This window comes from Salvelinus fontinalis, chromosome 2 (genome assembly GCF_029448725.1).
Source record: "Salvelinus fontinalis isolate EN_2023a chromosome 2, ASM2944872v1, whole genome shotgun sequence".
NCBI lineage: Eukaryota > Metazoa > Chordata > Actinopteri > Salmoniformes > Salmonidae > Salvelinus > Salvelinus fontinalis.
In genome coordinates this window covers 100,191,618-100,217,841 of record NC_074666.1, presented here as the reverse complement: position 1 = coordinate 100,217,841, position 26,224 = coordinate 100,191,618, and the positions used below count along the sequence as shown (strand labels likewise).

At 45.1% G+C, this 26,224-nt stretch overlaps 1 protein-coding gene across 2 annotated transcripts in view; it reads left to right on the top strand.

Annotated features, from left to right (window-relative positions):
- usp7 (ubiquitin specific peptidase 7 (herpes virus-associated)) overlaps positions 1–25,867 on the top strand; it is a gene marked incomplete at its 3' end in the record, with an annotated part of 39,731 nt that extends 13,864 nt beyond the window's left edge. For both annotated transcript variants that reach the window (XM_055897619.1, XM_055897610.1), the window contains 10 exon segments: positions 8,254–8,334; positions 15,942–16,032; positions 18,110–18,192; positions 19,801–19,910; positions 22,701–22,878; positions 23,792–23,936; positions 24,127–24,257; positions 24,517–24,651; positions 25,018–25,119; positions 25,762–25,867. In XM_055897619.1, the coding sequence (XP_055753594.1) occupies positions 8,254–8,334; positions 15,942–16,032; positions 18,110–18,192; positions 19,801–19,910; positions 22,701–22,878; positions 23,792–23,936; positions 24,127–24,257; positions 24,517–24,651; positions 25,018–25,119; positions 25,762–25,867 (1,162 nt within the window).
- Between the last annotated feature and the right edge of the window lie 357 nt (positions 25,868–26,224).

Below are 26,224 nucleotides of genomic sequence, written 5' to 3'. Positions count from 1 at the left end.
CTATATGAATTATAGCTACTTTTGAAGCACAGGTTGAGACCTAAACTAATATGTAACACTGTAAATACATTTATAATAAACTAAAGCAAAAAAAATGATGAAAAGTACATGCCATTGCAATTACAAAATAATTTGTGGGAAATGATGTTTCTACGTTGTGTAAAAGCACAATTTTCCCTTTGAGAAACGTTACATTGAAAATGGTACACTGTCTCTTTAAGAACGTCTGGTTGGTGATGATGACATGACAGGTGTCTGTCATTACTATGATCCTTGATCTCCTGAAGAAGCTTTACCTGTCTGTCTGGATATACTAAAGTTACCAGGTTATTAACTAGCTAGCCAATGACCTAACATGACTGAACATCGTGTAAACAAATGGTTAACGATGTCGACGAGCAAGTCGTTTTAGAGCGGTCCGTGACTTGGTTTATGAATATTAAATGTGGTTCCCGGAAAATCCGCTATAGGAAGATTCAAATGCTGCTGGTCAGATCTTTTGACCTGGTTGGGTTAGAACCAAGATGTTTTCACTATAGTAATGGGTCATATCAGAACCAAGATGTTTTCTCTATAGTAATGGGTCATATCAGAACCAAGATGTTTTCACTATAGTAATGGGTCATATCAGAACCAAGATGTTTTCACTATAGTAATGGGTCATATCAGAACCAAGATGTTTTCTCTGTAGTAATGGGCCAGAACCAAGATGTTTTCACTGTAGTAATGGGTCAGATCTTTTGACCTGGTTGGGCTAGAACCAAGATGTTTTCACTATAGTAATGGTCAGATCTTTTGACCTGGTTGGGTCAGAACCAAGATGTTTTCACTATAGTAATGGGTCATATCAGAACCAAGATGTTTTCTCTGTAGTAATGGGTCATATCAGAACCAAGATGTTTTCACTATAGTAATGGGCCAGAACCAAGATGTTTTCACTGTAGTAATGGGTCAGATCTTTTGACCTGGTTGGGTTAGAACCAAGATGTTTTCTCTGTAGTAATGGTGCAACCATGACGCTGATGAATCTGCACTGACTTGTCTCTCTTAAGGCAGTCAGAAACACTGGTACAGTCAAGCCTTATCATTACAACAATTATTATCAGGAGGATCATTTTCGTAGTCACACAGTGCTCCCAAAATTAAACTGCTGGTCACACAGCGTATGTGACCGAGTTGGTCGCACTTTAGATCCCTATGTGTTTGTGTTCTTTCCAAAGTGTGTGTGTGTGTGTGTGTGTGTGTGTGTGTGTTCTAATTTAATTTGTCATGTCGAATACCACAGTTGTCGAGCTTACCCTGAAATGGTTACTTACAAGGCCTTAACCAACAAGGCAGAGTTGTAAGAAATGATCTAAAGGAAAGATAGTAATGAGGCTGTATACAAGGAGTACCGGTACCGAGTCACTATACAGGGGTACGAGGTAGTTGAGGTAATATGTAGGTATTGGTAAAGGTCACTAGGCCATCAGGATAGATAAGAGTAGCAGCAGTGAATGTGAAGGAATGTGTGTGTGTGTTGTGTCAATGTGTGTGTTGGCGTGTCAGTGTAGTGTGTGTGGTAAGAGTCCAGTGAGTGTACATCGAGCCCGTGCAAGAGAGGCAAGGTAGCCATTTAATGAAATGGTCAGGAGTCTTATGGCTTGGGGGTAGTAGCTGTTTAGGAGCCTTTTTGTCACAGACTCCGGAACCACTTGCTTTTTTTACTTTTTTTTTGGGTGGCTGGAGTCCTAGATACATTTTTAGGGCCTTCTGACACCGCCTGGTATAGAGGTCCTGGATGGCAGGGAGTACGCACTACCCTCTGTAGCACTTTGCGGTCAAATGTCGAGCAATTGCCAAACCCAGGCGGTGATGCAACCAGTCAGGATGCGCTCGATGGTGCAGCTGTAGAACTGAGGTCCCGTGCCATGTTCGTTAAATGACGTGTCCGTGTTCCTTCCGTAACGTGTCTGTGTGTTCCTTCCGTAACGTGTGTCTGTGTGTGTTCCTTCCGTAACGTGTCCGTGTTCCTTCCGTAACGTGTGTCTGTGTGTGTTCCTTCCGTAACGTGTCTGTGTGTTCCTTCCGTAACGTGTGTCTGTGTGTTCCTTCCGTAACGTGTGTCTGTGTGTTCCTTCCGTAACGTGTCTGTGTGTGTTCCTTCCGTAACGTGTCCGTGTTCCTTCCGTAACGTGTGTCTGTGTGTGTTCCTTCCGTAACGTGTGTCTGTGTGTGTTCCTTCCGTAACGTGTCCGTGTTCCTTCCGTAACGTGTGTCTGTGTGTGTTCCTTCCGTAACGTGTGTCTGTGTGTGTTCCTTCCGTAACGTGTCTGTGTGTGTTCCTTCCGTAACGTGTCTGTGTGTGTGTGTGTTCCTTCCGTAACGTGTCTGTGTGTTCCTTCCGTAACTTGTCTGTGTTCCTTCCGTAACGTGTGTCTGTGTGTGTTCCTTCCGTAACGTGTCTGTGTGTGTTCCTTCCGTAACGTGTGTCTGTGTGTGTTCCTTCCGTAACGTGTCTGTCTCTGTGTGTGTTCCTTCCGTAACGTGTGTGTGTGTGTTCCTTCCGTAACGTGTCTGTGTGTTCCTTCCGTAACGTGTGTCTGTGTGTTCCTTCCGTAACGTGTCTGTGTGTTCCTTCCGTAACGTGTCTGTCTCTGTGTGTGTTCCTTCCGTAACGTGTCTGTGTGTTCCTTCCGTAACGTGTCTGTGTGTTCCTTCCGTAACGTGTCTGTGTGTTCCTTCCGTAACGTGTCTGTGTGTTCCTTCCGTAACGTGTCTGTCTCTGTGTGTGTTCCTTCCGTAACGTGTGTGTGTGTTCCTTCCGTAACGTGTCTGTCTCTGTGTGTGTTCCTTCCGTAACGTGTCTGTGTGTTCCTTCCGTAACGTGTCTGTGTGTTCCTTCCGTAACGTGTCTGTGTGTTCCTTCCGTAACGTGTCTGTGTGTGTTCCTTCCGTAACGTGTGTGTGTGTGTTCCTTCCGTAACGTGTGTGTGTGTGTTCCTTCCGTAACGTGTCTGTGTGTTCCTTCCGTAACGTGTCTGTGTGTTCCTTCCGTAACGTGTCTGTGTGTTCCTTCCGTAACGTGTCTGTGTGTTCCTTCCGTAACGTGTCTGTGTGTTCCTTCCGTAACGTGTCTGTGTGTGTTCCTTCCGTAACGTGTCTGTGTGTGTTCCTTCCGTAACGTGTCTGTGTGTTCCTTCCGTAACGTGTGTGTGTGTGTGTTCCTTCCGTAACGTGTCTGTCTCTGTGTGTGTTCCTTCCGTAACGTGTCTGTCTCTGTGTGTGTTCCTTCCGTAACGTGTGTGTGTTCCTTCCGTAACGTGTCTGTGTGTGTGTGTTCCTTCCGTAACGTGTCTGTGTGTGTGTGTGTGTGTTCCTTCCGTAACGTGTCTGTGTGTGTGTGTTCCTTCCGTAACGTGTCTGTGTGTGTGTGTGTGTTCCTTCCGTAACGTGTGTCTGTGTTCCATCCCAGAGGATGTGAGCGGAGTTGAATGGTGGGAAATCCCGCTCAGCGCTCCACGGTCCTTTCCTCACAGGGAAAACAAACAAAACAACTGCCGCTCCAAATCCGCTCCGTTCATTAAAATCACAATTGAACCAGTAGCCATCTCTTTGTTTGTGAATACCTGAACCTACCATTTTGGGTTTGAAGTAGTGAAACCAAAACCATATGGATTTGAATGAAAAGTATTATAATAAACATGAAAAGGTGATCGTAAGAAGCACTAATAGGCGACATGTCACATTAAACAGCATATAAACACTCTGAATAGGCCACATGTCATATTAAACACTCTGAATAGGCTACATGTCATATTAAACACTCTGAATAGGCTACATGTCATATTAAACAGCATATTAACACTGAATAGGCTACATGTCATATTAAACAGCATATTAACACTGAATAGGCTACATGTCATATTAAACAGCATATTAACACTGAATAGGCTACATGTCATATTAAACAGCATATTAACACTCTGAATAGGCTACATGTCATATTAAACAGCATATAAACACTGAATAGGCGACATGTCATATTAAACAGCATATTAACACTGAATAGGCTACATGTCATATTAAACAGCATATTAACACTGAATAGGCTACATGTCATATTAAACAGCATATTAACACTCTGAATAGGCTACATGTCATATTAAACAGCATATTAACACTCTGAATAGGCTACATGTCATATTAAACAGCATATAAACACTGAATAGGCTACATGTCATATTAAACAGCATATTAACACTCTGAATAGGCTACATGTCATATTAAACAGCATATTAACACTGAATAGGCTACATGTCATATTAAACAGCATATTAACACTCTGAATAGGCTACATGTCATATTAAACAGCATATTAACACTCTGAATAGGCTACATGTCATATTAAACAGCATATTAACACTGAATAGGCTACATGTCATATTAAACAGCATATTAACACTCTGAATCGGTTTATAACCAGACAGGGAGACTAAGAAGGAACAAAAATGAATGATTCAGGCTATATTATTTCAATGCTATAGTCCACAAAGAAAGACATTGTGAAGCATTTGGGAGTGCGATGCAATCAGCTGGTAGGGACGTAAAGCACTCGGCATTTAAACAACGTTTAGTTGTATTAAATCATTATGGTCTATAAATTACGCATATAGTCTTTGACTTACTTAGAATTAAATAGAAATAAAATGAAAATGTACTTAGTGCCTTTTGTTAATTTGTTTTTTTAGAAACAGGAGTTTGGCCAGTCTGTGTACAGGCTCATGTGATGGTGTCTGGAGGGCAGGACAGCAGTGGAGAACATCCTCTCCTCACTTTCAGAGCCACTGGGGATGATTAACACCCTTTTGGCCGCTCTATCCAGGCTGGACAGAGATGCAGAGTTATTTTATCTATAGGATGGCCTGAAGGCTTTTAGGCAAAACAACCCAATCAAAACAGAAAGCTCCTTGAACATGGGAATATGCCAGGTCTCTATTGGGCCAAAATCAATTATGCTCCATCCTATAGATAATAAAACAAAAATGAACTGAAATGTTTAAGAGATCTGAATTTTAGATTAGAAATACTTTGCTACAATAACACAATGTTATCTACCCACCTCGTTCCTTTCTGTTGGCATGTAGACAGTAAGAACACCATCATACTTTAAGGATAAGTGTCTTTTCAGATTCCACAATGTTTCTTTAGTAGTGGACACTACATCACCACACTCCCTCTCTTCTTCAGTTGTGGACACTACATCACCACACTCCCTCTCTTCTTTAGTAGTGGACACTACATCACCACACTCCCTCTCTTCTTCAGTTGTGGACACTACATCACCACACTCCCTCTCTTCTTTAGTTGTGGACACTACATCACCACACCACTCCCTCTCTTCTTTAGTTGTGGACACTACATCACCACACCACTCCCTCTCTTCTTTAGTTGTGGACACTACATCACCACACTCCCTCTCTTCTTTAGTTGTGGACACTACATCACCACACTCCCTCTCTTCTTTAGTAGTGGACACTACATCACCACACCACTCCCTCTCTTCTTTAGTTGTGGACACTACATCACCACACCACTCCCTGTCTTCTTTAGTGGTGGACACTACATCACCACACCACTCCCTGTCTTCTTTAGTCGTGGACACTACATCACCACTCTCCCTCTCTTCTTTAGTCGTGGACACTACATCACCACACCACTCCCTCTCTTCTTTAGTTGTGGACATTACATCACCACTCTCCCTCTCTTCTTTAGTCGTGGACACTACATCACCACACCACTCCCTCTGTTCTTTAGTCGTGGACACTACATCACCACACCACTCCCTCTGTTCTTTAGTCGTGGACACTACATCACCACACCACTCCCTCTGTTCTTTAGTCGTGGACACTACATCACCACACCACTCCCTCTGTTCTTTAGTCGTGGACACTACATCACCACACCACTCCCTCTATTCTTTAGTCGTGGACACTACATCACCACACTCCCTCTGTTCTTTAGTTGTGGACACTACATCACCACTCTCCCTCTCTTCTTTAGTCGTGGACACTACATCACCACACCACTCCCTCTGTTCTTTAGTTGTGGACACTACATCACCACACCACTCCCTCTCTTCTTTAGTCGTGGACACTACATCACCACACCACTCCCTCTCTTCTTTAGTTGTGGACACTACATCACCACACCACTCCCTCTGTTCTTTAGTCGTGGACACTACATCACCACACCACTCCCTCTGTTCTTTAGTTGTGGACACTACATCACCACACTCCCTCTCTTCTTTAGTTGTGGACACTACATCACCACTCTCCCTCTCTTCTTTAGTTGTGGACACTACATCACCACACCACTCCCTGTCTTCTTTAGTTGTGGACACTACATCACCACACTCCCTCTCTTCTTTAGTTGTGGACACTACATCACCACACCACTCCCTCTCTTCTTTAGTTGTGGACACTACATCACCACTCTCCCTCTCTTCTTTAGTTGTGGACACTACATCACCACACTCCCTCTCTTCTTTAGTTGTGGACACTACATCACCACACCACTCCCTCTGTTCTTTAGTTGTGGACACTACATCACCACACTCCCTCTCTTCTTTAGTTGTGGACACTACATCACCACACTCCCTCTGTTCTTTAGTCGTGGACACTACATCACCACACCACTCCCTCTGTTCTTTAGTTGTGGACACTACATCACCACACCACTCCCTCTCTTCTTTAGTCGTGGACACTACATCACCACACCACTCCCTCTGTTCTTTAGTCGTGGACACTACATCACCACACTCCCTCTCTTCTTTAGTAGTGGACACTACATCACCACACCACTCCCTCTCTTCTTTAGTCGTGGACACTACATCACCACACCACTCCCTCTCTTCTTTAGTCGTGGACACTACATCACCACACTCCCTCTCTTCTTTAGTCGTGGACACTACATCACCACACCACTCCCTCTCTTCTTTAGTTGTGGACACTACATCACCACACTCCCTCTCTTCTTTAGTCGTGGACACTACATCACCACACTCCCTCTCTTCTTTAGTTGTGGACACTACATCACCACACTCCCTCTCTTCTTTAGTTGTGGACACTACATCACCACACTCCCTCTCTTCTTTAGTCGTGGACACTACATCACCACACCACTCCCTCTCTTCTTTAGTGGTGGACACTACATCACCACACCACTCCCTCTCTTCTTTAGTTGTGGACACTACATCACCACACCACTCCCTCTCTTCTTTAGTCGTGGACACTACATCACCACACTCCCTCTCTTCTTTAGTTGTGGACACTACATCACCACACTCCCTCTCTTCTTTAGTTGTGGACACTACATCACCACACTCCCTCTCTTCTTTAGTCGTGGACACTACATCACCACACCACTCCCTCTCTTCTTTAGTCGTGGACACTACATCACCACTCTCCCTCTCTTCTTTAGTCGTGGACACTACATCACCACACCACTCCCTCTCTTCTTTAGTCGTGGACACTACATCACCACACCACTCCCTCTCTTCTTTAGTCGTGGACACTACATCACCACACCACTCCCTCAGTCGTGGACACTACATCACCACACCACTCCCTCTCTTCTTTAGTAGTGGACACTACATCACCACACCACTCCCTCTCTTCTTTAGTCGTGGACACTACATCACCACTCTCCCTCTCTTCTTTAGTTGTGGACACTACATCACCACACCACTCCCTCTCTTCTTTAGGTGTGGACACTACATCACCACACCACTCCCTCTCTTGCTCTTGGTCCTCATCTTTATAAATTTACATTTAAGTCATTTAGCAGACGCTCTTATCCAGAGCGACTTACAAATTGGTGCATTCACCTTAAGACATCCAGTGGAACAGCCACTTTACAACAGTGCATCTAAATCTTTTAAGGGGGGGGGGGGGTCAGAAGGATTACTTTATCCATCACCTTGATTTATCACTTGTGTGTTTTATCAGTTTTTTGATGAAAATATTTAGTTAGCTCCATGACAGCTAAAGAAAGCAAGGGGCTATAGCAGTACAGTAGTAGACTACAAATGCATGCTGGGCCGGGGACGCTCTGAGCTAGCGAAGTGAACGTTACTGGAGCCAAATTGGAGCGAGCGAGAAGGCTGACGCTCCAGCCTTTGTGTAATCTCGCTCTGCGCTCCAGTCAAATTGGGCTCCATCTCTGCTCCGCTCACATACACTGTTCCATCGATAATGTGTGTTTGTGTTCCAGCTCCTGGACAACGTTGAGAACAAAATGAAAGGCACCTGCGTGGAGGGAACCATCCCCAAACTGTTCAGAGGAAAGATGGTGGTACGTTCACGTCCTCTATTCTCTCTCCCCGCTGAGGTCTGTGTAACTGTGTGTTGTATCTCTCTCTCTCCAGTCCTATATCCAGTGTAACTATGCTCTCTCTCTCCAGTCCTATATCCAGTGTAACTGTGTGTTGTATCTCTCTTCAGTCCTATATCCAGTGTAACTATGTTCTCTCTCTTCAGTCCTATATCCAGTGTAACTATGTTCTCTCTCTCTCTCTCCAGTCCTATATCCAGTGTAACTATGTTCTCTCTCTCCAGTCCTATATCCAGTGTAACTATGTTCTCTCTCTCCAGTCCTATATCCAGTGTAACTATGTTCTCTCTCTCCAGTCCTATATCCAGTGTAACTATGTTCTCTCTCTCTCCAGTCCTATATCCAGTGTAACTATGTTCTCTCTCTCTCTCTTCAGTCCTATATCCAGTGTAACTATGTTGTCTCTCTTTCCAGTCCTATATCCAGTGTAACTATGTTCTCTCTCTTTCCAGTCCTAGATCCAGTGTAACTATGTTCTCTCTCTTTCCAGTCCTAGATCCAGTGTAACTATGTTCTCTCTCTCTCTCCAGTCCTATATCCAGTGTAACTATGTTCTCTCTCTCCAGTCCTATATCCAGTGTAACTGTGTTCTCTCTCTCCAGTCCTATATCCAGTGTAACTATGTTCTCTCTCTCCAGTCCTATATCCAGTGTAACTATGTTCTCTCTCTATTTCCAGTCCTATATCCAGTGTAACTATGTTCTCTCTCTCCAGTCCTATATCCAGTGTAACTATGTTGTATCTCTCTCCAGTCCTATATCCAGTGTAACTATGTTCTCTCTCTCCAGTCCTATATCCAGTGTAATTGTGTTCTCTCTCTCCAGTCCTATATCCAGTGTAACTATGTTGTATCTCTCTCCAGTCCTATATCCAGTGTAACTATGTTGTATCTCTCTCCAGTCCTATATCCAGTGTAACTATGTTCTCTCTCTTTCCAGTCCTATATCCAGTGTAACTATGTTCTCTCTCTTTCCAGTCCTATATCCAGTGTAACTATGTTGTATCTCTCTCCAGTCCTATATCCAGTGTAACTATGTTCTCTCTCTCTCCAGTCCTATATCCAGTGTAACTATGTTCTCTCTCTCTCCAGTCCTATATCCAGTGTAACTATGTTCTCTCTCTCTCCAGTCCTATATCCAGTGTAACTATGTTCTCTCTCTCTCCAGTCCTATATCCAGTGTAACTATGTTCTCTCTCTCTCTCCAGTCCTATATCCAGTGTAACTATGTTCTCTCTCTCTCTCCAGTCCTATATCCAGTGTAACTATGTTCTCTCTCTCCAGTCCTATATCCAGTGTAACTATGTTCTCTCTCTTTCCAGTCCTATATCCAGTGTAACTATGTTCTCTCTCTATTTCCAGTCCTATATCCAGTGTAACTATGTTCTCTCTCTCCAGTCCTATATCCAGTGTAACTATGTTGTATCTCTCTCCAGTCCTATATCCAGTGTAACTGTGTTCTCTCTCTCCAGTCCTATATCCAGTGTAACTGTGTTCTCTCTCTCCAGTCCTATATCCAGTGTAACTGTGTTCTCTCTCTCCAGTCCTATATCCAGTGTAACTGTGTTCTCTCTCTCCAGTCCTATATCCAGTGTAACTGTGTTCTCTCTCTCCAGTCCTATATCCAGTGTAACTATGTTCTCTCTCTTTCCAGTCCTATATCCAGTGTAACTATGTTCTCTCTCTCTCTCTCCAGTCCTATATCCAGTGTAACTATGTTCTCTCTCTCCAGTCCTATATCCAGTGTAACTATGTTGTATCTCTCTCCAGTCCTATATCCAGTGTAACTATGTTCTCTCTCTTTCCAGTCCTATATCCAGTGTAACTATGTTCTCTCTCTCTCCAGTCCTATATCCAGTGTAACTATGTTCTCTCTCTCTCTCCAGTCCTATATCCAGTGTAACTATGTTCTCTCTCTCCAGTCCTATATCCAGTGTAACTATGTTCTCTCTCTCCAGTCCTATATCCAGTGTAACTATGTTCTCTCTCTCCAGTCCTATATCCAGTGTAACTATGTTCTCTCTCTCCAGTCCTATATCCAGTGTAACTATGTTCTCTCTCTCCAGTCCTATATCCAGTGTAACTATGTTCTCTCTCTCCAGTCCTATATCCAGTGTAACTATGTTCTCTCTCTCCAGTCCTATATCCAGTGTAACTATGTTCTCTCTCTCCAGTCCTATATCCAGTGTAACTGTGTTCTCTCTCTCCAGTCCTATATCCAGTGTAACTATGTTCTCTCTCTCCAGTCCTATATCCAGTGTAACTATGTTGTATCTCTCTCCAGTCCTATATCCAGTGTAACTATGTTGTATCTCTCTCCAGTCCTATATCCAGTGTAACTATGTTGTATCTCTCTCCAGTCCTATATCCAGTGTAACTGTGTTCTCTCTCTCCAGTCCTATATCCAGTGTAACTGTGTGGTGTCTCTCTCTCTCCAGTCCTATATCCAGTGTAACTATGTTGTATCTCTCTCCAGTCCTATATCCAGTGTAACTATGTTCTCTCTCTCTCTCCAGTCCTATATCCAGTGTAACTATGTTGTCTCTCTCTCTCTCCAGTCCTATATCCAGTGTAACTATGTTGTCTCTCTCTCTCTCCAGTCCTATATCCAGTGTAACTATGTTGTCTCTCTCTCCAGTCCTATATCCAGTGTAACTATGTTGTATCTCTCTCCAGTCCTATATCCAGTGTAACTATGTTGTATCTCTCTCCAGTCCTATATCCAGTGTAACTGTGTTCTCTCTCTCCAGTCCTATATCCAGTGTAACTGTGTGGTGTCTCTCTCTCTCCAGTCCTATATCCAGTGTAACTGTGTTCTCTCTCTCCAGTCCTATATCCAGTGTAACTGTGTGGTGTCTCTCTCTCTCCAGTCCTATATCCAGTGTAACTATGTTGTATCTCTCTCCAGTCCTATATCCAGTGTAACTATGTTCTCTCTCTCCAGTCCTATATCCAGTGTAACTATGTTGTATCTCTCTCCAGTCCTATATCCAGTGTAACTATGTTCTCTCTCTCCAGTCCTATATCCAGTGTAACTATGTTCTCTCTCTCCAGTCCTATATCCAGTGTAACTATGTTCTCTCTCTCCAGTCCTATATCCAGTGTAACTATGTTCTCTCTCTCCAGTCCTATATCCAGTGTAACTATGTTCTCTCTCTCCAGTCCTATATCCAGTGTAACTATGTTCTCTCTCTCCAGTCCTATATCCAGTGTAACTATGTTGTATCTCTCTCCAGTCCTATATCCAGTGTAACTATGTTGTATCTCTCTCCAGTCCTATATCCAGTGTAACTATGTTGTATCTCTCTCCAGTCCTATATCCAGTGTAACTGTGTTCTCTCTCTCCAGTCCTATATCCAGTGTAACTGTGTGGTGTCTCTCTCTCTCCAGTCCTATATCCAGTGTAACTATGTTGTATCTCTCTCCAGTCCTATATCCAGTGTAACTATGTTCTCTCTCTCTCTCCAGTCCTATATCCAGTGTAACTATGTTGTCTCTCTCTCCAGTCCTATATCCAGTGTAACTATGTTGTATCTCTCTCCAGTCCTATATCCAGTGTAACTATGTTGTATCTCTCTCCAGTCCTATATCCAGTGTAACTGTGTTCTCTCTCTCCAGTCCTATATCCAGTGTAACTGTGTGGTGTCTCTCTCTCTCCAGTCCTATATCCAGTGTAACTGTGTTCTCTCTCTCCAGTCCTATATCCAGTGTAACTGTGTGGTGTCTCTCTCTCTCCAGTCCTATATCCAGTGTAACTATGTTGTATCTCTCTCCAGTCCTATATCCAGTGTAACTATGTTCTCTCTCTCCAGTCCTATATCCAGTGTAACTATGTTGTATCTCTCTCCAGTCCTATATCCAGTGTAACTATGTTCTCTCTCTCCAGTCCTATATCCAGTGTAACTATGTTCTCTCTCTCTCCAGTCCTATATCCAGTGTAACTATGTTCTCTCTCTCTCTCTCCAGTCCTATATCCAGTGTAACTATGTTGTATCTCTCTCCAGTCCTATATCCAGTGTAACTATGTTCTCTCTCCAGTCCTATATCCAGTGTAACTATGTTGTATCTCTCTCCAGTCCTATATCCAGTGTAACTGTGTTGTCTCTCTCTCTCCAGTCCTATATCCAGTGTAACTATGTTCTCTCTCTCTCTCCAGTCCTATATCCAGTGTAACTATGTTCTCTCTCTCCAGTCCTATATCCAGTGTAACTATGTTCTCTCTCTCCAGTCCTATATCCAGTGTAACTATGTTCTCTCTCTCCAGTCCTATATCCAGTGTAACTATGTTCTCTCTCTCCAGTCCTATATCCAGTGTAACTATGTTCTCTCTCTCCAGTCCTATATCCAGTGTAACTATGTTCTCTCTCTCCAGTCCTATATCCAGTGTAACTATGTTCTCTCTCTCCAGTCCTATATCCAGTGTAACTATGTTCTCTCTCTCCAGTCCTATATCCAGTGTAACTATGTTGTATCTCTCTCCAGTCCTATATCCAGTGTAACTATGTTGTATCTCTCTCCAGTCCTATATCCAGTGTAACTATGTTGTATCTCTCTCCAGTCCTATATCCAGTGTAACTGTGTTCTCTCTCTCCAGTCCTATATCCAGTGTAACTGTGTGGTGTCTCTCTCTCTCCAGTCCTATATCCAGTGTAACTATGTTGTATCTCTCTCCAGTCCTATATCCAGTGTAACTATGTTCTCTCTCTCTCTCCAGTCCTATATCCAGTGTAACTATGTTGTCTCTCTCTCTCTCCAGTCCTATATCCAGTGTAACTATGTTGTCTCTCTCTCCAGTCCTATATCCAGTGTAACTATGTTGTATCTCTCTCCAGTCCTATATCCAGTGTAACTATGTTGTATCTCTCTCCAGTCCTATATCCAGTGTAACTGTGTTCTCTCTCTCCAGTCCTATATCCAGTGTAACTGTGTGGTGTCTCTCTCTCTCCAGTCCTATATCCAGTGTAACTGTGTTCTCTCTCTCCAGTCCTATATCCAGTGTAACTGTGTGGTGTCTCTCTCTCTCCAGTCCTATATCCAGTGTAACTATGTTGTATCTCTCTCCAGTCCTATATCCAGTGTAACTATGTTCTCTCTCTCCAGTCCTATATCCAGTGTAACTATGTTGTATCTCTCTCCAGTCCTATATCCAGTGTAACTATGTTCTCTCTCTCCAGTCCTATATCCAGTGTAACTATGTTCTCTCTCTCTCCAGTCCTATATCCAGTGTAACTATGTTCTCTCTCTCTCTCTCCAGTCCTATATCCAGTGTAACTATGTTGTATCTCTCTCCAGTCCTATATCCAGTGTAACTATGTTCTCTCTCCAGTCCTATATCCAGTGTAACTATGTTGTATCTCTCTCCAGTCCTATATCCAGTGTAACTATGTTGTATCTCTCTCCAGTCCTATATCCAGTGTAACTATGTTGTATCTCTCTCCAGTCCTATATCCAGTGTAACTGTGTTGTCTCTCTCTCTCTCCAGTCCTATATCCAGTGTAACTATGTTGTCTCTCTCTCCAGTCCTATATCCAGTGTAACTATGTTGTATCTCTCTCCAGTCCTATATCCAGTGTAACTATGTTGTATCTCTCTCCAGTCCTATATCCAGTGTAACTGTGTTCTCTCTCTCCAGTCCTATATCCAGTGTAACTGTGTGGTGTCTCTCTCTCTCCAGTCCTATATCCAGTGTAACTGTGTTCTCTCTCTCCAGTCCTATATCCAGTGTAACTGTGTTCTCTCTCTCCAGTCCTATATCCAGTGTAACTGTGTTCTCTCTCTCCAGTCCTATATCCAGTGTAACTGTGTTCTCTCTCTCCAGTCCTATATCCAGTGTAACTGTGTATTGTATCGCTCCAGTCCTATATCCAGTGTAACTATGTTATCTCTCTCCAGTCCTATATCCAGTGTAACTGTGTATTGTATCGCTCCAGTCCTATATCCAGTGTAACTATGTCCTCTCTCTCCAGTCCTATATCCAGTGTAACTATGTTGTATCTCTCTCCAGTCCTATATCCAGTGTAACTATGTTGTATCTCTCTCCAGTCCTATATCCAGTGTAACTATGTTGTATCTCTCTCCAGTCCTATATCCAGTGTAACTATGTTGTATCTCTCTCCAGTCCTATATCCAGTGTAACTATGTCCTCTCTCTCCAGTCCTATATCCAGTGTAACTGTGTTCTCTCTCTCCAGTCCTATATCCAGTGTAACTGTGTTCTCTCTCTCCAGTCCTATATCCAGTGTAACTGTGTTCTCTCTCTCCAGTCCTATATCCAGTGTAACTGTGTATTGTATCGCTCCAGTCCTATATCCAGTGTAACTATGTTCTCTCTCTCCAGTCCTATATCCAGTGTAACTGTGTCCTCTCTCTCCAGTCCTATATCCAGTGTAACTATGTTGTATCTCTCTCCAGTCCTATATCCAGTGTAACTATGTTGTATCTCTCTCCAGTCCTATATCCAGTGTAACTATGTTGTATCTCTCTCCAGTCCTATATCCAGTGTAACTATGTTGTATCTCTCTCCAGTCCTATATCCAGTGTAACTATGTTGTATCTCTCTCCAGTCCTATATCCAGTGTAACTATGTTGTATCTCTCTCTCTCCAGTCCTATATCCAGTGTAACTATGTTGTATCTCTCTCCAGTCCTATATCCAGTGTAACTATGTTGTATCTCTCTCCAGTCCTATATCCAGTGTAACTATGTTGTATCTCTCTCCAGTCCTATATCCAGTGTAACTATGTTGTATCTCTCTCCAGTCCTATATCCAGTGTAACTATGTTGTATCTCTCTCCAGTCCTATATCCAGTGTAACTATGTTGTCTCTCTCTCCAGTCCTATATCCAGTGTAACTATGTTGTATCTCTCTCCAGTCCTATATCCAGTGTAACTATGTTGTATCTCTCTCCAGTCCTATATCCAGTGTAACTATGTTGTATCTCTCTCCAGTCCTATATCCAGTGTAACTATGTTGTATCTCTCTCCAGTCCTATATCCAGTGTAACTATGTTGTATCTCTCTCCAGTCCTATATCCAGTGTAACTATGTCCTCTCTCTCCAGTCCTATATCCAGTGTAACTGTGTGTTGTTTCTCTCCAGTCCTATATCCAGTGTAACTGTGTTCTCTCTCTCCAGTCCTATATCCAGTGTAACTATGTCCTCTCTCTCCAGTCCTATATCCAGTGTAACTGTGTGTTGTTTCTCTCCAGTCCTATATCCAGTGTAACTGTGTTCTCTCTCTCCAGTCCTATATCCAGTGTAACTGTGTTCTCTCTCTCCAGTCCTATATCCAGTGTAACTGTGTTCTCTCTCTCCAGTCCTATATCCAGTGTAACTTTGTTCTCTCTCTCCAGTCCTATATCCAGTGTAACTGTGTTCTCTCTCTCCAGTCCTATATCCAGTGTAACTATGTTCTCTCTCTCCAGTCCTATATCCAGTGTAACTGTGTTCTCTCTCTCCAGTCCTATATCCAGTGTAACTATGTTGTATCTCTCTCCAGTCCTATATCCAGTGTAACTATGTTGTATCTCTCTCCAGTCCTATATCCAGTGTAACTGTGTTCTCTCTCTCCAGTCCTATATCCAGTGTAAGCACGTTGACTACCGGTCAGAGCGGATAGAGGATTACTACGACATCCAGCTCAGTATCAAAGGAAAGAAAAACAGTGAGTATCAATCCCTTTCCTTCTCTGGGTTACTGGATGTCTGTCATGTTGAATCCCTTTCCTTCTCTGGGTTACTGGATGTCTGTCATGTTGAATCCCTTTCCTTCTCTGGGTTACTGGATGTCTGTCATGTTGCTCTAGTCTCCGTCCTTTTACAGGGGGTTTTCTGCTTTGAAAAGGGGCTTATGTGGTGGGTGCAGTCGGCATGGCTGGATTTTAGAGACATTTAGAGGCCCCCCATCTTGGTGGTGTAGACAAATGTTCAAGTTTGATTTTTTTTTTACAATTACATGCAATTCTACAATTTATATATATAAAAAGTGTTTTTCCAACAATATCCTTGCTGTCCATTCATTCAGCTCATGACCACTAGTGAGGCAGCATTGTTCTGGGTACTATAAGCAAAAAACTAGTAACATAATAAACATAACATTAAAATATCACCAGTGGCTGAATGGCCAATAGAAACCAGATAGAAGCTGATAATGGAACATGTGACTTTAGTTTTGGTTAGCCGCTGATATCCAAACCAAGTACTTGCTCAATGACTTTCCCTATCTAGGGACAGTTGAAACCAGGCCAGCGGGTGAAAACCAGGCCAGCGGGTGAGCGACTGTTTGACAGTGTGGTTTAGAGACTCGTGGAGCCTTAACATGGGCAGAGGCAGAAATGTGACCATGGACAACTTCTAAACGTCAATTTCCCTGTCAGACAAGTTGATTGCAAAGAAGACTAGCCTGCTAGGAACAGTGAACACACAAAGAAGACTAGCCTGCTAGGAACAGTGAACACACAAAGAAGACTAGCCTGCTAGGAACAGTGAACACACAAAGAAGACTAGCCTGCTAGGAACAGTGAACACACAAAGAAGACTAGCCTGCTAGGAACAGTGAACACACAAAGAAGACTAGCCTGCTAGGAACAGTGAACACACAAAGAAGACTAGCCTGCTAGGAACAGTGAACACACAAAGAAGACTAGCCTGCTAGGATCAGTGAACACACAAAGAAGACTAGCCTGCTAGGATCAGTGAACACACAAAGAAGACTAGCCTGCTAGGATCAGTGAACACACAAAGAAGACTAGCCTGCTAGGAACAGTGAACACACAAAGAAGACTAGCCTGCTAGGAACAGTGAACACACAAAGAAGACTAGCCTGCTAGGAACAGTGAACACACAAAGAAGACTAGCCTGCTAGGATCAGTGAACACACAAAGAAGACTAGCCTGCTAGGATCAGTGAACACACAAAGAAGACTAGCCTGCTAGGAACAGTGAACACACAAAGAAGACTAGCCTGCTAGGATCAGTGAACACACAAAGAAGACTAGCCTGCTAGGATCAGTGAACACACAAAGAAGACTAGCCTGCTAGGATCAGTGAACACACAAAGAAGACTAGCCTGCTAGGAACAGTGAACACACAAAGAAGACTAGCCTGCTAGGAACAGTGAACACACAAAGAAGACTAGCCTGCTAGGAACAGTGGACACACAAAGAAGACTAGCCTGCTAGGAACAGTGAACACACAAAGGTGGGAGCTGCCCCCCCCTCTGCACAAAACAACATACCAACATACTCAGTGATGGCGATTGGTAAAGCAACACTCACGGTGTACAGATGTAAAATAAATACAAGTGTTCACATCCTTGATATTTCCATGAATATTATTTAATGCAATTTAATAATTTACACATGTTTAATTCCATATTTATCAAGCATGTTTATGCACCTTGCAGGTTGATATGCATCTGATGCTAAAGGGGATGCCCGGCAACGTCCTCTAGCGTGTACTGATAGGCTGAAAGGACAGGCTGTTCTAGTGTTAAGGGTTTATCGAGATTTGGCCATGCAGAAGGCCTTTACTCCCAGTGTCCTTAATGCTCAGTGCCAAGCAGAGATGCTTCAGATGGCAGTTGTACAGTCTCTGGTATGACTCGGACGGGGAGGGAACTCCCAACCATTCACTCTCAGGGCAGACACTCTAACCACAAGGCTACTGAGTTGGTGACTGTGTAGCTATGTGTGTGTGTGTAACTGTGTGTGTGTATATAGCTCAGTGTTTCTCTTCCCTCTAGTCTTTGAGTCCTTTAAGGACTACGTCGCTGTGGAGCAGCTCGACGGAGACAACAAATACGACGCAGGAGAACACGGCCTACAGGTGAGGCCTTATTCAGGCTTTATAATGGCCTTATGTATGGTCAAAAGATGCTTTATAAGACTACGGGTGGCCTTGTTCAGGCTTTATAAAGGCCTTATCTATGGTTAACAGATGCTTTATATGACTACGGGTGGCCTTGTTCAGGCTTTATAAAGGCCTTATGTATGGTTAAAATATGCTTTATATGACTACGGGTGGCCTTGTTCAGGCTTTATAAAGGGTGTGTACAGGATTTATAGATGCTTTATAAACACTCAGGCTACATAACATATTCATAATGGGTTTATATAGAGTTAATGATGGGTGTAAATGTGCTTTATGAACATGGCCTATAGGTGAGGCTGTAGAACAGGTGGGCAATCATTTTTGGTTTTGAGGGCTGCAACGGGATTTCAAAATTCTTAGGACGGATTTGTTGGTCAAAATCAATTGTTTGGACCAGAGAAGGGTCAGTTAGTTGAACATCTCTGGTCCTGTATAATCTACACGTACTCTCTCTGGTCCTGTATAATCTACACGTACTCTCTGGTCCTGTATAATCTACACGTACTCTCTGGTCCTGTATAATCTACACGTACTCTCTGGTCCTGTATAATCTACACGTACTCTCTGGTCCTGTATAATCTACACGTACTCTCTGGTCCTGTATAATCTACACGTACTCTCTCTGGTCCTGTATAATCTACACGTACTCTCTGTATAATCTACACGTACTCTCTGGTCCTGTATAATCTACACATACTCTCTGGTCCTGTATAATCTACACATACTCTCTGGTCCTGTATAATCTACACATACTCTCTGGTCCTGTATAATCTACACATACTCTCTGGTCCTGTATAATCTACACATACTCTCTGGTCCTGTATAATCTACACATACTCTCTGGTCCTGTATAATCTACACGTACTCTCTCTGGTCCTGTATAATCTACACGTACTCTCTCTGGTCCTGTATAATCTACACGTACTCTCTGGTCCTGTATAATCTACACATACTCTCTGGTCCTGTATAATCTACACGTACTCTCTGGTCCTGTATAATCTACACGTACTCTCTGGTCCTGTATAATCTACACATAGTCTCTGGTCCTGTATAATCTACACGTACTCTCTCTGGTCCTGTATAATCTACACGTACTCTCTGTATAATCTACACATACTCTCTGGTCCTGTATAATCTACACATACTCTCTGGTCCTGTATAATCTACACATACTCTCTGGTCCTGTATAATCTACACATACTCTCTGGTCCTGTATAATCTACACATACTCTCTGGTCCTGTATAATCTACACGTACTCTCTGGTCCTGTATAATCTACACATAGTCTCTGGTCCTGTATAATCTACACGTACTCTCTGGTCCTGTATAATCTACACATAGTCTCTGGTCCTGTATAATCTACACGTACTCTCTGGTCCTGTATAATCTACACGTACTCTCTGGTCCTGTATAATCTACACGTACTCTCTGGTCCTGTATAATCTACACGTACTCTCTGGTCCTGTATAATCTACACGTACTCTCTGGTCCTGTATAATCTACTGAGGGTAGGACACGTGGATGATGAGTCAGTAGACTTACCGGCCATGTGTGTGTTTTCAGGAAGCGGAGAAGGGGGTGAAGTTCCTGACTTTCCCTCCCATACTGCACCTGCAGCTGATGAGGTTCATGTACGACCCTCAGACCGACCAAAACATCAAGATCAACGACAGGTAACGTACACATTGGGCACACACACACCGACACACACACACCTGTCTTAACATGTGGATTCCACAGGTACACTGACTATACCAAAAGTTAAGAACACATTCCTAATATTGAGTTGGCCCTATTTTGCCCTCAGAACAGTCTGTTCGTCAGGGCATTGGACTCTACAAGGTGTTGAAAGCGTTCCACAGGGATGCTGGCCCATATTGACTCCAATGCTTCCCACAGTGGTGTCCAGTTGGCTGGATGTCCTTTGGGTGGTGGACCATTCATGACACACACAGGAATCTGTTGAGCGTGAAAATCCCAGCAGCGTTACAGTTCTTGACACAAACCAGTCTGTCTGGCACCTACTACCCTACCCTGTTCAAAGGCACCTACTACCCTACCCTGTTCAAAGGCACTTCATCTTTTGTCTTGCCCATTCACCCTCTGAATGGGCAACACATAGACAATCCATGTCTCAATTGTCTCAAGGTTTAAAAATCCTTCTTTAACCCGTCTCCTCCCCTTCATCTACACTGATTGAAGTGGATTTAACAAGTGACATCAATAAGGGATCATATCTTTCACCTGGATTCACCTGGTCAGTCTGACATGGAAAGAACAGGTGTTCATAATGGTTTTTTTTGTACCCCCCAGTGTAGGTCATGGTAACTTAACCCCCCCAGTGTAGGTCATGGTAACTTAACCCCCCCGTGTAGGTCATGGTAACTTAACCCCCCAGTGTAGGTCATGGTAACTTAACCCCCCAGTGTAGGTCATGGTAACTTAACCCCTCAGTGTAGGTCATGGTAACTTAACCCCCCAGTGTAGGTCATGGTAACGTAACCCGCAGTGTAGGTCATGGTAACTTAACCCCCAGTGTAGGTCATGGTAACTTAACCCCCCCGTGTAGGTCATGGTAACTTAACCCCTCAGTGTAGGTCATGGTAACTTAACCCCCAGTGTAGGTCATGGTAACTTAACCCCCCAGTGTAGGTCATGGTAACTTAACCCCCCAGTGTAGGTCATGGTAACTTAACCCCTCAGTGTAGGTCATGGTAACTTAACCCCTCAGTGTAGGTCATGGTAACTTAACCCCTCAGTGTAGGTCATGGTAACTTAACCCCTCAGTGTAGGTCATGGTAACTTAACCCCTCAGTGTAGGTCATGGTAACTTAACCCCTCAGTGTAGGTCATGGTAACTTAACCCCTCAGTGTAGGTCATGGTAACTTAACCCCTCAGTGTAGGTCATGGTAACTTAACCCCCCAGTGTAGGTCATGGTAACGTAACCCCCAGTGTAGGTCATGGTAACTTAACCCCTCAGTGTAGGTCATGGTAACTTAACCCCTCAGTGTAGGTCATGGTAACTTAACCCCTCAGTGTAGGTCATGGTAACTTAACCCCTCAGTGTAGGTCATGGTAACTTAACCCCTCAGTGTAGGTCATGGTAACTTAACCCCTCAGTGTAGGTCATGGTAACTTAACCCCTCAGTGTAGGTCATGGTAACTTAACCCCTCAGTGTAGGTCATGGTAACTTAACCCCTCAGTGTAGGTCATGGTAACTTAACCCCTCAGTGTAGGTCATGGTAACTTAACCCCTCAGTGTAGGTCATGGTAACTTAACCCCTCAGTGTAGGTCATGGTAACTTAACCCCCCAGTGTAGGTCATGGTAACTTAACCCCCAGTGCAGGTCATGGTAACTTAACCCCCCAGTGCAGGTCATGGTAACTTAACCCCCCAGTGTAGGTCATGGTAACTTAACCCCCCCCCCCCCCCCCCCGTGTAGGTCATGGTAACTTAACCCCCCCCCTGTGTAGGTCATGGTAACTTAACCCCCCCCCCCGTGTAGGTCATGGTAACTTAACCCCCCCCCGTGTAGGTCATGGTAACTTAACCCCCCCCGTGTAGGTCATGGTAACTTAACCCCCCCCGTGTAGGTCATGGTAACTTAACCCCCCAGTGTAGGTCATGGTAACTTAACCCCCCAGTGTAGGTCATGGTAGCTTAACCCCCCAGTGTAGGTCATGGTAACTTAACCCCCCCCCCCCCCGTGGAGGTCATGGTAACTTAACCCCCAGTGTAGGTCATGGTAACTTAACCCCCAGTGTAGGTCATGGTAACTTAACCCCCAGTGTAGGTCATGGTAACGTAACCCCCCGTGTAGGTCATGGTAACGTAACCCCCAGTGTAGGTCATGGTAACTTAACCCCCAGTGTAGGTCATGGTAACGTAACCCCCCGTGTAGGTCATGGTAACGTAACCCCCCGTGTAGGTCATGGTAACTTAACCCCCCGTGTAGGTCAAAGCCCCGCTGGGGTAACACAGCACCTGTCTGATGTCCTGAATGGAGCTCACATTGAAGCTATAACACAGGAAGAACATGGACACGATAATACTGATCACAAAAACACCTTTCTTCCTCTCGCCCCCTCTACTTCTTGCCCCCTCTACCTCTTGCCCCCTCTACCTCTTGCCCCCTTTACCTCTTGCCCCCTCTACCTCTCGCCCCCTCTACCTCTCGGCCCCTCTTCCTCTCGGCCCCTCTTCCTCTCGGCCCCTCTTCCTCTCGGCCCCCTCTTCCTCTCGGCCCCCTCTTCCTCTCGGCCCCCTCTTCCTCTCGGCCCCTCTTCCTCTCGGCCCCCTCTTCCTCTCGGCCCCCTCTTCCTCTCGGCCCCCTCTTCCTCTCGGCCCCTCTTCCTCTCGGCCCCTCTTCCTCTCGGCCCCCTCTTCCTCTCGGCCCCCTCTTCCTCTCGGCCCCCTCTTCCTCTCGGCCCCCTCTCTGTGTCTCTCCTACCCCTCCCAGGTTTGAGTTTCCGGAGCAGCTTCCCCTGGATGAGTTCCTCCAGAAGACTGACTCTAAGGACCCGGCCAACTACATCCTGCACGCCGTGCTGGTGCACAGCGGCGACAACCACGGAGGACACTACGTTGTCTACCTCAACCCCAAAGGAGACGGGAAAGTCAGCGTCAAGGAACCCATCGTGAGTCCCCCAACACACCAATCAGTTAAATGCAGTAGTATATTTGATCATTAATGGGGCGTAAGAACTACGGTTGTGTTGTCAACCTGAAAGGTGTTTTATCAGGTTATTAACATAGTAATGGGGGAATCATGTCAATATGCAGCCAACACTCTGCTCATGTGTGTCCTGATAAATGATACAATGACGATACATAAACTGTTTTCTTAATAAGGTACATCTGTTCCTGTCTCCCTCACCGTACCCGTCTCCTCTCTCTCTCCCTCTCCGTACCCGTCTCCTCTCTCTCTCCCTCTCCGTACCCGTCTCCTCTCTCTCTCCCTCTCCGTACCCGTCTCCTCTCTCTCTCCCTCTCCGTACCCGTCTTCTCTCCCTCTCCGTTCCCGTCTCCTCTCTATTTCCCTCTCCGTTCCCGTCTCCTCTATTTCCCTCTCCGTTCCCGTCTCCTCTCTGTCTCTCACGCTCCGTTCCCGTCTCCTCTCTGTCTCTCCCTCACCGTTCTTGTCTCCTCTCTGTCTCTCCCTCTCCGTTCCCGTCTCCTCTCTGTCTCTCACGCTCCGTTCCCGTCTCCTCTCTGTCTCTCACGCTCCGTTCCCGTCTCCTCTCTGTCTCTCCCTCTCCGTTCCCGTCTCCTCTCTCTCTCCCTCTCCGTTCCCATCTCCTCTCTGTCTCTCACGCTCCGTTCCCGTCTCCTCTCTGTCTCTCACGCTCCGTTCCCGTCTCCTCTCTGTCTCTCCCTCCCTCTCCGTTCCCGTCTCCTCTCTGTCTCTCCCTCTCCGTTCCCGTCTCCTCTCTGTCTCTCCCTCTCCGTTCCTGTCTCCTCTGTCTCTCCCTCTCCGTTCCTGTCTCCTCTCTGTCTCTTCCTCTCCGTTCCCGTCTCCTCTCTGTCTCTCCCTCTCTCCTCTTCCTCCAGTGGTGTAAGTTTGATGATGACGTGGTGTCACGGTGCACCAAGGAGGAAGCTATTGAACACAACTACGGTGGCCATGACGACGACCTATCAGTACGTCACTGCACCAACGCTTACATGCTGGTGTACATCCGCGAGTCCAAACTCAGTAAGTCACCTTACGCTGCTTTACAACTCAGTAGCTTAAGTCAGGATCATGACTTTTATAACTCTATGAAGCCTTATAACTCACTAAGTCAATGCTATGAAGCCTTATACTACCTTTTTGTAGCACATGGTAGTCAACGCTTCGGGGGAGGTATGGTTAGATAACCCTGTGTTTACCCGTCTCCTCCCAGGTGAGGTGCTGCTGGCGGTAAACGACGTGGACATCCCCCAGCAGCTGGTGGAGCGGCTTCAGGAGGAGAAGAGGGTTGAGGCTCAGAAGAGGAAGGAGCGGCAGGAGGCCCATCTCTACATGCAGGTCCAGGTAAGGCGTGGAGCTCCCCCCCCCCCCCCGTCACAGGTCCAGATAATAATACAACAGCTTTTGGAGAATGTTGGTGTTATGAATCACTTCTCTCTCTCTCTCTCCATGTCTCTTCCCCCTCCCTCTGTCTCGCCCTCTCTCTCTCTCTCTCTCTCTCTCTATGTCTCTTCCCCCTCCCTCTGTCTCCCCCTCTCTCTCTCTCCTCCCTCTCTCCTCCTCTCTCCTCCGCTCTCTCTTTCTCCTCCTCTCTCTCTCCCAGATTGTGACAGAGGACCAGTTCTGTGGTCACCAGGGTAATGACATGTATGACGAGGAGAAGGTGAAGTACACTGTGTTCAAGGTCCTGAAGAGCTCCACGCTGCAGGAGTTTGTCCAGAATCTCTCCCAGACCATGGTGAGACTCTCTCTGTCTCTGTCTGTCTGCCTGTCTGTCTGTCTTTGTCCTCTCCTCTTGTCCAGAATCTCTCCCAGACCATGGTGAGACTGTCTGTCTGTCTCTGTCTGTCTCTGTCTCTGTCTGCCTGTCTGTCTGTCTTTGTCCTCTCCTCTTGTCCAGAATCTCTCCCAGACCATGGTGAGACTGTCTGTCTGTCTCTGTCTCTGTCTGCCTGTCTGTCTGTCTGTCCTCTCCTCCGTTACCCTTTAACCTGCTGTTCGACCACTGTTATACTTCTCCTGGAGGACGCCAAAGTAAGAAACCTGGAGAGGAACTATGCTTGTGTGTATCCCCAGTCTGACCGTGTGTATTGATGTGTTGCAGGGTTTCCCACAGGACCAGATGAGGCTGTGGCCCATGCAGGCCCGGAGCAACGGCACCAAGAGACCTGCCATGCTGGACTACGAGGCCGACTGCAGCAAGTCTGTGAGTAACACAACCACCAGGTTGACCTGGAAACTGTCCTGTAGTCTCTTGGAAGACAGTAGAGGGACTGGTGTGTGTAGATGTGGTTTGTGTGTGTGTGTGTTTAACCCTGTGTGTGTTTAACCCTGTGTGTGTGTGTGTGTTTAACCCTGTGTGTGTTTAACCCTGTGTGTGTTTAACCCTGTGTGTGTTTAACCCTGTGTGTGTTTAACCCTGTGTGTGTGTGTGTGTGTTTAACCCTGTGTGTGTGTGTGTGTGTTTAACCCTGTGTGTGTTTAACCCTGTGTGTGTTTAACCCTGTGTGTGTGTGTGTGTTTAACCCTGTGTGTGTGTGTGTGTGTGTGTGTGTGTGTGTGTGTGTGTGTGTGTTTAACCCTGTGTGTGTTTAACCCTGTGTGTGTTTAACCCTGTGTGTGTGTGTGTTTAACCCTGTGTGTGTGTGTGTGTGTGTGTGTTTAACACTGTGTGTGTTTAACCCTGTGTGTGTTTAACCCTGTGTGTGTGTGTGTTTAACCCTGTGTGTGTGTGTGTGTGTGTGTGTGTGTGTGTGTGTGTGTTTAACCCTGTGTGTGTGTGTTTAACCCTGTGTGTGTGTGTGTGTGTGTGTGTGTGTGTTTAACCCTGTGTGTGTGTTCTCCCCAGATGATAGACTTGAGCGACAATGAGAATCCCTGGACTATATTTTTGGAGACGGTGGATCCTGAGATGGCTGCCAGCGGAGCAACGTTACCCAAGTTCGACAAAGACCGTGAGTTTAGACATTTATTTCACAGATTATTACCGGATTATCAACTGTTAACTCAATGACACAACGACAAGGTTCCAGTTTAACAAAGTTTACTATACCGTATGAACACACTACAAGGTAGCCATTACACTCCAGGCTAGGTCCATCAACGAACCGACTCCCTGCGCAGGCGCACTCTTGACTCAGTGATATCACCATAGTAACAGAAGTATAGGGATACTTAAAACATGAACTTAACATCAACGACTGTTATTCTGATAATCCTTTATTCCCAGGTTGTTTAGGACACGGGGCTTTAACGCCCTCTGACTGGGGGGTTAACGCCCTCTGACTGATGACCACTAAGTACAAAGCAGC